Source organism: Balaenoptera borealis, assembly GCF_965194805.1.
Source record: "Balaenoptera borealis genome assembly, chromosome: 19".
Lineage (NCBI taxonomy): Eukaryota > Metazoa > Chordata > Mammalia > Artiodactyla > Balaenopteridae > Balaenoptera > Balaenoptera borealis.
In genome coordinates this window covers 2,110,833-2,124,020 of record NC_138878.1, presented here as the reverse complement: position 1 = coordinate 2,124,020, position 13,188 = coordinate 2,110,833, and the positions used below count along the sequence as shown (strand labels likewise).

General features: G+C 46.9%; 1 protein-coding gene across 2 annotated transcripts in view; it reads right to left on the bottom strand.

Moving 5' to 3' along the window:
* ZCCHC14 (zinc finger CCHC-type containing 14) overlaps positions 1-13,188 on the bottom strand; it is a 57,089-nt gene extending 43,901 nt beyond the window's left edge. The window contains exon 1 of one of the 2 annotated variants that reach the window (XM_082368709.1): positions 12,547-13,188. In XM_082368709.1, coding sequence (XP_082224835.1) covers positions 12,547-13,113 — 567 coding nt within the window. In that variant the 5' untranslated portion in view covers positions 13,114-13,188. The remainder of the gene's footprint in view (positions 1-12,546) is intronic. The other variant, XM_082368708.1, reaches the window with a different exon arrangement.

Here is a 13,188-nt window from a genome sequence, read left to right as displayed (position 1 = left end):
AACAAAACTACAGTGAGGTATCATCTCACACCCATCAGAATGGTCATCATCAAAAAGTCTACAAATAACAAATGCTGGAGAGGGTGTGGAGAAAAGGGAACCCTCCTACACTGTTGGTGGGAATGTAAATTGGTGCAGCCACTATGCAGAACAGTATGGAGGTTCCTTAAAAACTAAAAACAGAGCTACCATATGATCCAGCAATCCCACTCCTGGGCATATATCCAGAAAAGATGAAAACTCTAATTCAAAAAGATACATGCACCACAATGTTCATAGCAGCACTATTTACAATACCCAAGACATGGAATGTCCATCAACAGATGAATAGGTAAAGAAGATATGGTATATACGCACAATGGAGTATTATTCAGCCATAAAAAAGAATGAAATAATGCCACGTGCAGCAACATGGATGGACCTAGAGATTATCACACTAAGTGAAGTCAGACAAAGAAAGACAAACATCATATGATATCACTTATATGTGGAATCTAAAAAATGGTACAAATGAACTTACTTACAAAACAGAAATAGACTTATGATTACTAAAGGGGATAGCGGGGCGGGGGGGCAGGGGGACGGTATAGATAAAGTAGGAGGTTGGGATTAACATACACACACTACTATATATAAAACAGGTAAACAACAAGGGCCTACTGTATAGCACAGGGAACTATATTCAGTATCTTGCAATAATCTATAATGGAAAAGAATCTGAAAAAGAATACATATATGTATGTATAAGTGAATCGCTATGCTGTACACCTGAAACTAACAAAACATTGTCCATTAACTATACTCCAATTTTAAAAAATCGTTAACAAATGTAAAATAGCTAGCTAGTGGGAAGCAGCCGCATAGCACAGGGAGATCAGCTCGGTGCTTTGTGACGACCTAGAGGAATGGGATAGGGAGGGTGGCAGGGAGACGCAAGAGGGAGGGGATATGGGGATATATGTATGCGTATAGCTGATCCACTTTGTTATACAGCAGAAACTAACACAGCATTGTAAAGCAACTATACTCCAGTAAAGATGATAAAAAATAAATTAATTAAATTAAATTAAAAAATGGTTAAAACAAAAAAAAAGTGTGCAAGTCACAGAAAGTAAGTTTTACCTTTAAACTAAACTATACATACACTGAGCTGTAATACTGAGGATATCAACGAAAGGTTACTGAAAAAATAAAAATGAATGAGTAGGGGTGGGGTGGCTGGGAGAGGAACCACGTCACTACGACAAAAGGTTCCGAGGAACAATCAGAGCCGCCCAGAGGTGGCTGGGCGCCCGCAGCTCACACAACTGCCAGTGCCTCCCACTTCCTACTCCACGAGCCACAGAGCTTAGCCTCCTTTGTCTTCTCATTCCATATTCTTCAGGGTTTTCCTCTCACTTTTAATGATGAAGTAAAAAAACAAAAAAACCCACCACTTTTAACATAATTTTGGTGTCACATAATACACACAGCCCCTTACTCATGTCACCTCTGAAGTTCCTCATCCTTAAGCCCTGTGTCTGTCTCCCTGCTGCCAGAATGGGGACAGGACGGGATGGGACGGAACCTCCCTCACAGGCTCACCGGGAAGACCGCACACACACGTCAGAAGCACCCGGCAGAGCGCCCCGCGCAGGGCACGGACCCCTCTTGTGTGCGTGCTACCTGTCTTCTACTCATCTCTTCACTAACAATTCTGAAAGAAAAAGCATCCTTGTGATTGCTCAATCAGCCTCCCCAGCACGAATATGAACAGCACACTGGTTCACGAGCTTCATACCTAGTCTTTAAAGTACAGGAAAAAACCCACACAAAATAAGAGTTTTCAGAAAAATCCCACCCTGCAAAGTACCCGTACCAGAAACACACTCTGTCGGGAAGCTGGCGACAGGAGGATCACCCTCCCACAGGGAGGAGCGAAGTTCCAAAGAGTATTTTAATACTTGATCGCGTCCAGGCGGAGTACACGCACCGCGCAGTGCCTCCCACGCGGCCCCAACACCCAGTACGTTCAAAGTATCTCATTAATTTAACTGACTTTGTTATAGCTAGGTCGTTACCATTATTCCCAAGCTTTTAATTTTTATTAAAATGCCCAAATGTGATGGGAGAAGGGACTGTTTTTCTTCCCCACAAATTAATTCTCCTCCTTTTTCAAAGTTATTTTTTCTAGTCTAGACTATAATATTTCTAGAAGTAGTTCCTACATATACATGTTTTAATTAGATTCACTGTGAATCAGTAAGAAAATTGAGGATACAATTTCTTTCTAGTAATTCTACTGAAGTTCTTATGTAAAAGTCCCAAATAACTACGAAATGATGCTATAATGCTCCCTTCTTATAATGAATCTGATGTCAATGTTTAAAGTATAAAAGACATATAAACTAACAACTGGGGTGATAACAGTCGCTCGGTTTACTGCCGTTCTATAGCACGTTAAAACATCTAGGCTTACCATGATTTACAATTCTGCAAACACTAAAGGAATATAGTGAAAGAGTCTTACGTTTAGAGATACAAGCTCTAAGCTACCTCTCCAAGACGACCTGATCCACGTGCATGGCGCCACAGGTGACCAGCCCACCAGAGCACCGGAAGACCACATGCCCTGTCCCCAGCTCTCACCTCCTCCCCAGCTCTGGGTGTACTTGTCCATAAACTTGGTTTTGTCACAGCGTAATATAAAGCCAAACCATCCTATTCAGAGAGTTTCTCCCAACAGAAGCTTTTGCACGCCGGCTTTTGAAAAATAAGTAAGTAGGATACAGATGTTAAAATTCACTAGAATCTACGGCTGTGTAATGCGTAAGAGAAACAGCCATTGGATAAAGGCTATGGAGAGTGTGAGTTGGTAACAGATATTACTAATAGGGCCATAGAGAAGAAAAGCACTAAGGAAGAAAAGGTTTTCACTGAGGGGGCCTTTCATAAACACCAACATGTCCCTTCCACTGGGTTTTCACAGACGCTCAGGACACAGCCCCTACTAGGTGGCAGGGACCGCTGGCCTCTGGGATTGAAAGACAGAGACACAGTCTCTGCCCTCCAATAAGGCAAAGTTTGGTGATGAAAACTTAAAGAACCCTACTACAGTAGGGTAAGGGCTAGGACAGAAGGAGCCAGAAGAAGTCTTATTTAATATGTGTGCACCAGGAAGTAGGGGTTGGGATGCCCCAGGCAGCAGGTGTCCCATCTGAGAGAACAGCATCTGCAAAGGCTCAGGGCAACGTGGCAACACAGTGAACAGGAGCAATATAAAAGCTGAATATAGCCGGGCAAGGGGCAGATCACAAAGGACGCAGCACACCATGCTAAGAACTGCATGCCAGAGAATAACCCTCCTACGGGCATCTTACCAGGACCGTTTCTGTGCCACCCTGGGAACTGCTGTTAGAGGCTAAGAGGGGCCCAGGGAGACTACGGGGTGTTACAGTACACAGACCCAGGCCAGGGAGACGAGTAGGTGTGGTACTAGACTACAACCAGGTTAAAGTCGGCACCTGAACATGTCACTGTTATTTCTAAAAGGAGTTAAGGTACCGAAATTTCTGTTTTAAATTTAATCAAAAAACAAAAGAGAGAAGTTATAAAGTTGCCTCTTGTAGACTTAAAACAATGGCATCAGTTAATTCTACAAAGAGGTCGTCACTCACATTCCAGTCTGCTTCTTGACTTGCGATGAGGCAGGGCCGCGCGGGGCTAGGGCTGTGCTTGTCCCCAGAAGACAGCTTTAATCTGTGCTCTGAATCCCTGATAAACTACCCCAAATCCACCTACTAAGGAGTGTCCCACAGATGTAACCATCATGCCAAGTGTGTTAGGGAGAGGTGAGGGGGGAGAGAGCGAGGGACAGACAGACAGACAGACCCAACGCTGAACCGGGCTGCGGCAGTGCCGATGGAGAACAGTAAGTCTATGGAGATGCTTGGGACCTGAGAACAAGCTGGTTGAAAATGAGAAAGCAGGTGTGGGCTCCTGGCTGGGGATCAGGACAAGGGCGCAGCAATAAAGGATGGGAAGAGAGGACCTTGCCTCTGTACACACTGAGCTCCCTGGGACATCCAGCTGTAGCTCAGTCCCAGTTAGTTAGAGATTTGGGGGTAACCAGAGAGAGCGGCAAAATCACAGCTGAAGATGTCATGAATTATAAAGTAACAAGAGAAGAGAAAGGAGGAGAGAAGCCTGAGGAATACCATCATCAAAAGGGCAGGAAAGCAGGAGAGAAACGGAAAACAAACGCTCATAGAAGCAGGAGGAAGTCAACGGTGCCAGAGAAGTAAGGGAGGGGGCCCACTCCCAGGCAGCGGGTGACCAGGCCCCACCCAGACCCTTTAACCCAGCATCTCAGCGGCCCCATTTGTTTAAAAAAAAAAAAAATAACACCATCCCCCGCGGAATTTCACTGCGCAGGGAACCCACAGAACAAATGAGAGATGAGAAGGATAAGGGCTGAAAAGTAGCCAGTGAATCTGGCAAATAAGAGGTCATCAAGATAAAGACATCAGTGAGACCCAATGGAGAGTCTAGAAGTAAACCGAAACATACTTGGGAAATACGCCATACCGTAACAGACAGCACTTTAAATCTGAGAGGGAAAGGATGCATTATTCAACGAATGGCACTGGGACAACTAGGTGGTCATCTGGAAAATATAAAACCAGCTTTGTACCTTATACCAAATAAATTCCAGATGGATCTGCTAAATGTAAAATGAGAAACCACACAAGTTTTGTAAGAAGACACCACAGGGAATGGTTATCATGTATAATGCATGATGTGTATATGAGCACAATCTATGCATATGTATAGTAATATGTACGATGCAAAATGTATACTGCATTTCTAATTGTGACACGACACCCAGAAGCCAAACGAGACTGAAAAGAATGACATTAAAACAAACAAACAAACAAACAAAAACTGCATGGTAAAGTCTCTTGGAAAAAATCCAAACCTGGAAAACAAATACCTACAACTTCCACTAAAGACAAAAGGATAATTTCCTTGAAACTTAAAGAGCTCCTAAAAAACAATAAAGAAAAGATCAACAACCCAACAGAAAGGGGCAAAGGATACGGAGAGCTCAACAAAAATAAATAAAATGGATCACCTGCAAACACGTCCCTGCACTGAGCAGCATTCCTCGCCTAAGTGCCCGGCAGCAGCCAGCGGTGCGCTGACGCCCAGCGGGAGGGGAGGGACGCAGACAGGCGCTCACACACGCTGTGGAGGTCCCACGAGGTGCAGCTCGGCGACACCCCAAATCATTACATAAGCGCAGACCACGTGACCTGCCACCAACCCCACGTCCAGGCTTCGGCTCTGGAGACACACTTAGCAACATGTGAAAGGCCCTATGCAGGTGACGTGTACATGACATGGAAGTGACGGACATTGTCTGCAACAGTAAGGTGGGAACAGTGCTCGTCAACAGAGACACACAGGGCAGCCACAAAATAGAATGAAGCCGCTCTGCGCACTGACATGAAGGCTCATCAAGAAAGACGCCAAGAGAAGCAAACAAGGGACAGACCTGTACGTGCAGCAAGACACCAGTTACCTATTTGTAAAGACAGAGAGTCTTTCTGGAAGGTTCTACAAGGAACAGAGAGGGGAACGGAACTGCATGGGTTCCTGGGTAAAAAAAAACAAAAAAACAAAAACTTGTTTTTTTAATATGAAATAAAAGGTATCAACCAGCAGGTAAAGGAAAGGAACCTTGAAACGTCCTGTGTGTCCTTCCCTGATTGCATGGGGGATGGGGGAGGGGAAAGAAAGGGATGTCTCATTGAATATTCTTTTGTAGCTTTTCAATTTTTTTTTTACCTCTCATTATCTATTAAAATATTTTTAATTTAAAAGATTTATTGGGTTCCCTTTAATAAAAACTGTTCTAGTTGAAGAGGCTGGGGGCAGAAGCCAGGTTCCAGGAGGCTGGCTGTATTCTGTATCACTGGGTTTGGGTTTGGGTTTGGGTGTGTGTGTGTGTGTGTGTGTGTGTGTGCGTGCGCGCGCACGCACACGCGGGCAGAATAGCATGTATGGGAGATCCTATTTGTATTTAATTATGCATATATGATGTTTTCAAAGAATACATAAGTATATATTTATATAGGCATTAGAACCTCAGAAGGATTCACACCAAACTGTTAAAAATGGGCTCTCCCTGGAGAGCAGGCCTGCTGGCTGCTCTGGGGCAGGACTTGGTCACAAAGGAACCAAGACGTGAGTGGATGACTGAGGGGACACGTGGAAGGAAGGGTCTTGCTGCTTCCACGAAAGTGCTGATGCTCCAAGTGGGAAAACAGTGGAGGTCAAAGGTTGGTGTGGGGAGGTGGGGAGGTCAGGAAATAGCAAAGCGCAGCACGTGACCTAACAATGTCCCTGAGGAAACAGGCAGATGTGACCAGAACAGAGACAGAGAGACTGCCTGGGACAGAAAGGCAACCTCTGCCCCGAAACGAGAGACTAAGGACAGGACGGGTACAGATAACCTGCAAAACACCCACCCCAAGTTCCAACCCCCCAGAGGCGAGTCCGCTGGCCCTGCCTCTGAGGTCCTGGCCGTATACTGTGTCAAAGAGATTATGTGAAATTAGCCATTATTTGAAAGACAGTCTGTCTTGCCTTTGTCTTCTCTTCACTCTAAATAACTTCAGGCCTTCTAACCGAAAACAAAACAAACTGCTTAAGAATTAACCAAATATTTCATTAGTTCTCGATAATTGCTTTTCACTTTTGACAGGAAACGTTGCTATAATATGTTAGGTCTCACAGGGCAGCCATAAAATAGAGTGGCTATTATAAATAGGGAGGCTCCTACAAAGCCGCTGCCTGGTTGAAAGTGATTTCTAAACTGTATATTTCAAGGGTAAAGTCAAAAATCAGAAACCCTTCAATAATCTGTAAACCAGTTAGTGAACTTGGGGCAACAGCTCCTACTCAAACTAATGAGAGAAGCAGTGTTCTGAGGCGGGTTCTCAAAAAAAAAAAGATACCCAAAAGATCTTTTTTTCTAAAGTCCAATCCATCTAAGGCAGGAAAAAATAAAAAGAATACTGAAGTAGAGACTATTTTTCCTAGATGTGATAAAATTTTTCCTTTGATTTACTAACAGTCTCTAAGGAGGTCAGCAGTCAACAATTTAGCAAACAGAAAGGATGTACCAGCTCGGGTCCCTCCTCCTAGCTTCCTTTCAAGTTGTAAAACTCATAAGTGAATTTGTTGGGAAAATATGTATATTAATCCAAAATGTCCTCAATCCAAAAGGAAGGTAAATAAAGTATACAGGACTGAGAAGAAAAATGGGTAAAATAAAGCCTAAGTAAACAATGAACTTCAAAAACTGCAGAAACAAGGCTAATGTTGATGTTTATCTGCAATTACGTTCTAACTTGTATCAGTAATGCTACCCCATCGCTCATCACACCCTAATATGACATGAAACTTCCAGCTTCTACAACTATACTCCAGAACACATGTGGAATAGGAACTCAAAAATGTTTGTTGAGTTAAATAAAGCAAATGCGAACTAGCTCGTGTCAAAGTAAATAGCCTTAAATTAACCTGAGGGCAAAAGACAGTAATTAAAGTGCCACATAATCTGAGCCATTATACAGGAGAAAAACAGCAGGACTGAGACTCCAAGGAGACGTGAGGGGTTTTCATTTTCAACGAATATACCAGCAGCAGAAAAGCAATTAAAACCGTACCCCAGGATGTCTCAATTCCTTATCACGTACTTCACTACAAAAAGAGGACACTCTTTGGGACCTATAAAAGCTGGCCAAAAAAAAAAAAAAATCCAATCTATCTCAGGACACCCTCTCCTGCAGTGTGATGAAGGAAGCCAGACTTGCTTAGAGACTGGTGACCTTGGACCTCAGCTGCCTGGAACAAGTGTGAACAGGGAGCCGCACTGGCCTTCCAGGCACAGCTCTTCCTTTAACCTGAGAGGGAAAACAGCAGCTCCAGGCAAAGTCCCTTCCTGTGGTTTCAGACTACTTTCAGCTCCAACAGTCCAGGGTTTAGGGTTAAAGGAGAAACCAGAGGAAGCCATTTCTACCGCACATGACAAACTACCAGGTGTCTCACCTCTGAACTGCAATGATTTCCAACAGCTTACGAAAAGCAACGAGACAAAGCAAGCTCTTGCTTGCCTTGGGCAAGAGATTATTAGCAGGTTTGTTCACCGTATCTGCGTGGACCCCAAGTTTCTCGGGCACTCAGCCCACAGAGGAGGACTCCGGAGCTGTATCACAGGACACACACCCAGAGGAGGGCCGCCACCCACCACGCTCCTGCACTAAGCACTTTACAAGCAGTTTCGACACCCTCTCGAAGTGGGTCCGTGAGGATCCTCATCACGAGGATTCCGGAACGCGAGGGCAGGAGGGGCTCACAGCTCCCCGCCTCACAGCGTGACCACGGAGCTGACCGGCAGCCCTGAGAGCAGAGTGGCCTCTGCCACCTCTCACCGCAGTTCCGCTGGGAGCCCAGGGACAGACCTGCCGGGCGCTGCACCGACGCCCAGCAACCCGCCAGGTGCGCTCTTACCGTTGAGAGCCGGGTCCCTCCGGATGGCCGTGTGCGGGCGACACTCCGGAGACGAATGAGCAAGTGTTAGGTGGAAGGGATTAAGACACGAGCCTACTAGCCGTGAATGAAAAAGTCTAGAAGCAAGCACCAGAGACAACTCACAAACCCATCAACTGATGGATGGACAAACAAAACGGGGTAGAGCCACACAACAGAAATTATTCAGCCTGAAAGGAGTGAAGTGCTGACACAGGCTACACAGGACATGAGTGAACCTTGAGAACAGTACGCTGAGTGAAAGCAGCCAACCACGAAAGGCCACCTAGCGTGTGATCCCATTTACATGAAATGCCCACAACAGGCAAATCCACAGAGAGCAAGTAGATTAGTGGTTGTCACGGCTGGGGGAGGGTGAATGGGAAGTGACTGCAAATAGGTACAGGTTTCTTTTAGGGGTGATGAAAATGTTCTGGAATCAGACAGTGGTGATGGCTGCACAACTCTGTGAATATACTAGAAACCACTGAACTATACACTTTAGAGGAGTGAATTTCATGACATACGAATTAAATCTCAATAAATAAATAAGCATATGCCACAGCACTTTATCACTCATACAGAGAAAAGATGGCAAAAGATAAATTTAAACTTTTCCCAAAACTATGGCTTTATAATTAAATAAAATGGAAAGACAGTTTTTCACACTGCACACCTACAGTGCCTAGCTACTGAGCACAGTGAAGCCACCCCACTCTCCCTCCAGCCTACGAACACCTTCCTTTCTGAAAGTAAAAATGTCTATTTTACATTCTTCACACTTTTCAACTTCTTCTACAATTCCTTGGAGCAAGAAGAATTTTAAAATAACCCAGTGAGACTTTAGAGAAGGAATTTCAAATACTGACTATATCAGAAAATTTAGTTACAAGAAGTATGTTCCTTTAAATAGGATAAAGAATAAAAAACAATTAACGTCTTTATCTTTAAAAGATAAACACAAAGTCTCTAAGCTCAAAGAGTTCAAAACAAAACACAACGTCTTACAAAAGAAATGCAAACAGAGCTTTAAGGGGCTGCTTTTTCAGGACTGCACTAAATATTAGATTTAGGGATACTAACAAGGCAAAAGGCTTACTTGTTAGATTTCATAGGACTTGTGTTATCAGTGTCAGGCATGAATTTGAAAGCAGCAAAGGAACAGAAAGTTAAGTGAATACGAGTGAAGTTAAGTTCAGCAGTGACACAGGGGATGTACTAGGTAAAACCAGACACCATGATTGCTTCTGAAACATGGAAGCAATGGCCCCAAGGTTACTCATTATAACCTCATTATTAAATGTCAGGCAAAATTCTCCAATTTCCCACAGATGAACAGAACAACAACAACAAAAAAGCCAGCTCCAAGTAACTACATATTCAAAAATCAACTTAGAAAACACCAAAACTCCAAAACATAAATATTTCACTCCCTGACAACGTGCCTTGTTTAAGTTAGTACTCCTAGGGAATTCCCTGGCAGTCCAGTGGTTAGGACTTGGCGTTCTCACTGTCATGGGTCGGGGTTCCATCCCTGGTCGGGGAACTAAGATCCCACAAGCCCAGCACTGCAGCCAAAAAAAAAGTTAGCGCTCCTCTATGGAAAGCCAGAGAGGACAAGGCCAAGAGAGCTCTCACAGAACATCTCCTGGGCGCTTCACATGGGACCTCATGGAACCCTCCAAACGAGCCCATGAGACAGGTAACCTGCTTTCCACCCCCAAAGGGAAAACCAGGACGAGAGAGGATTCTGGCCTAGGTCACACAGCTGGTCAATTCCGAGCCCCTGCATCTCATCAAAGGGGTTTCTGGCTTGACAAAAAGTCTCTCTCATAAAAGGTATTTTTGTTCTAGCTTTAGCTCGCTGCCCCACCAAAATAATCGCCATCTTCTGCTCTTATAAAGTGATGCATCTGTACACACAAAGGAATCCCCTTCAAGAGGTGAATATGACTGGTGTAACAGCCACAGACACTACCAGTGTTTACTAACACAAACAGAGGACTGAGAGCTCATGAAACTGGCCACCAGGGACTGAAAGCCCATGAACACCAGCACCCCAGAGCCTACTGAGTGCCCTATGGACAACCACATTTTATAGGACCCTGCTTTCCCTTTGTTGTAGCTGGAAAAACATTTTTAGGATGGGATTTGAACACACGCTTAAAAAAGGAAACCAAAGTCTCAGAGGTGGTTCATATCTCAAAAAAGATACAACAAGTTAAAAACCAATGTGGGGGGGGCTTCCCTGGTGGCACAGTGTTTAAGAATCTGCCTGCCAATGCAGGGGATATGGGTTCGAGCCCTGGTCCGGGAAGATCCCACATGCCGTGGAGCAACTAAGCCCGTGCGCCACAACTACTGAGCCTGCAGTCTAGAGCCTGAGAGCCACAACTACTGAGCCTGCATGCCACAACTACTGAAGCCCGTGCGCCTAGAGCCTGTGCTCCACAAGACACCCCAATGAGAAGCCCACGCACCACAAGGAAGAGTAGCCCCTGCTTGCGGAAACTAGAGAAAGACTGTGCACAGCAACGAAGACCCAATGCAGCTAAAAAAAAAAACAACCAATGTAGGTATCACAACCACGTCTCAAAGGAAATCATTAAAAGCCACAATCCACAGTTGAAAGAGCTTAAAAACCACCACTAGCAAACCAGAGAAACAAAGTTTTAGTTTCGGACAGCGCAGACACTATCAAAAAGCACTCAGACTACTGGTATGATTGCAATCTTTTACTTCCCAAAGAAAGTCAGTTTTAATCCCAAAACACACAACACACGTGGTCAAAAATAAATCCTTTTGCTTGGAGCACAATTCTGGCACAGGGTCCCAGGGGGCTGTTAAAAAGACGTTTGAGCCCCAAATGCTTTGTGTTTACATAGTTTTTAAACATTTAGACAAAAGTTCACATTTCTAACTGAATGACCACTCTGCCCTTCCTGTTTAATTTGGAGACAGGAGATCTTTTAACTAATCCTAGTTGGACTCTCAATCAGCCTGGGATTTGTTTCTAAAAAGGAAGGCGGGTCACGGAGAAATAACTGTTTCACATGCGTTGAAGGCTCCAAACCTGCTTTTCCGTCTGTTACAACAGCCCGGTTCTTACACACAGTATAAATACAGACACACGTACACATTCAGAAATACACATATACACTCTATACACATATATACGTGCGCACACACTCACGTATACACACAATGCACATACACTCAAGCAGACGTGTACTCACGTACACGCACACACTGACACACGTGCACACGGCGGCCTGCGGCCCATGGCGGCCTGCGGCCCACGCCGACCCTAACCTCCTCGGGGCGACGCCGACCCCACCACTCCCGGGAAATGGACACCTAAGCCGTGGGAGCCCCAGCACAGCACCCCGCGAACGTCTCCTATCGTTCCAGCGCCTTCTAATCTCCACCTCACTAGCGGCTTCCTTTTCTGATAATAAACACCAGATTTGGAGAAACCAAGAGGACACAATGTGTAACGGTTATCTGTCGCCCAACAGCCCGATGAAGGGGACAAAGGCCTTATCTCGGTTCCAGCTTCCCGCGGAAGACGTGTACCGAAGGCCCGGCGGGCCGCGAACTCTGCCCGGGGCGTCCTTCCCCAGTCCCGGAGCCCCCTCCCCCGGGCCCCGAGTAAGGCGGGTGCGATGGGCCCCAGGGGGCGTGGGGTGCCGGGCGGGGTCTAGGGGTGCGGGTTTGGAGTGCAAGGAGGGAATAGGGGGTTGAGGTGAGGGTGGGGTCTGAAGTGCAGGAGGGAGGCGTGGGACACGGAGTGAAGTGCGGAGTGGAAGCTTGGGGTGGCGAGGAGTCGGTGGGTCGGAAGCCTGGGGTGCGCGCAGGGGTTTGCGGTGATGTGGGGTGCCAGTGGGGGCTTGGAGAGCTAAGTGTGAGGTTTGGGGTTCCGGCGGGGGCTTGGGGCCCGGGGTGAGAGCTTGGCGCGCGGGCACGCACCTTGTGGCAGGCCGGGCATGTGGGCAGCGCGCTCTTGCCCCCGGGGCCCCCGCCGCCGCCGCCGCCGCCGCCGCTCAGACTGCTCTGGATCTGCGTGAGCTCCTGGCGCAGCACCTGCTTCTGGTGGAAGCTGAAGGCCGGGTGGTTGGAGGCCATGGTGAAAAGCAGCAGGAACTCATCGCCTGTGCGGCCCTCGTTGAGCTGCAGCCCGTAGTTGTGGATGATGGAGTCGATGTGCGTGAGCGTGCGGTAGAGCACGCCCGCCGCCTCGCGCTGCTCCGAGCCCAGCAGCGCCAGCGACACGAGCAGTTTGCTGCGCACCACCTCGTCTGTCAGGTTGGTGAGGCTGCCCAGGTCGGCCGGGTTGTTGGCCTTGATCTCCGAGTCGCGCAGCGAGTGGTAGTCCTTGCGGGCCAGGTCCTCGAGGCACGAGCCGAGGAAGCGCAGCTCGAGCGGGATGCACAGGTCCAGCAGGCCGCACAGGAACTCCACGCGCTGCGGCGACGGCAGCTCCGAGAACCAGCGGTACACGCCGTCCCTCTGCAGCGGGCAGCGCTTCTCCACCATGCTGCCGCCCGCGCCGCGCCGCCACGCGGGGCCGGGGGCCGCCGCCCGGGGCCGAGGCCGGGGCCGGGGGCGCGG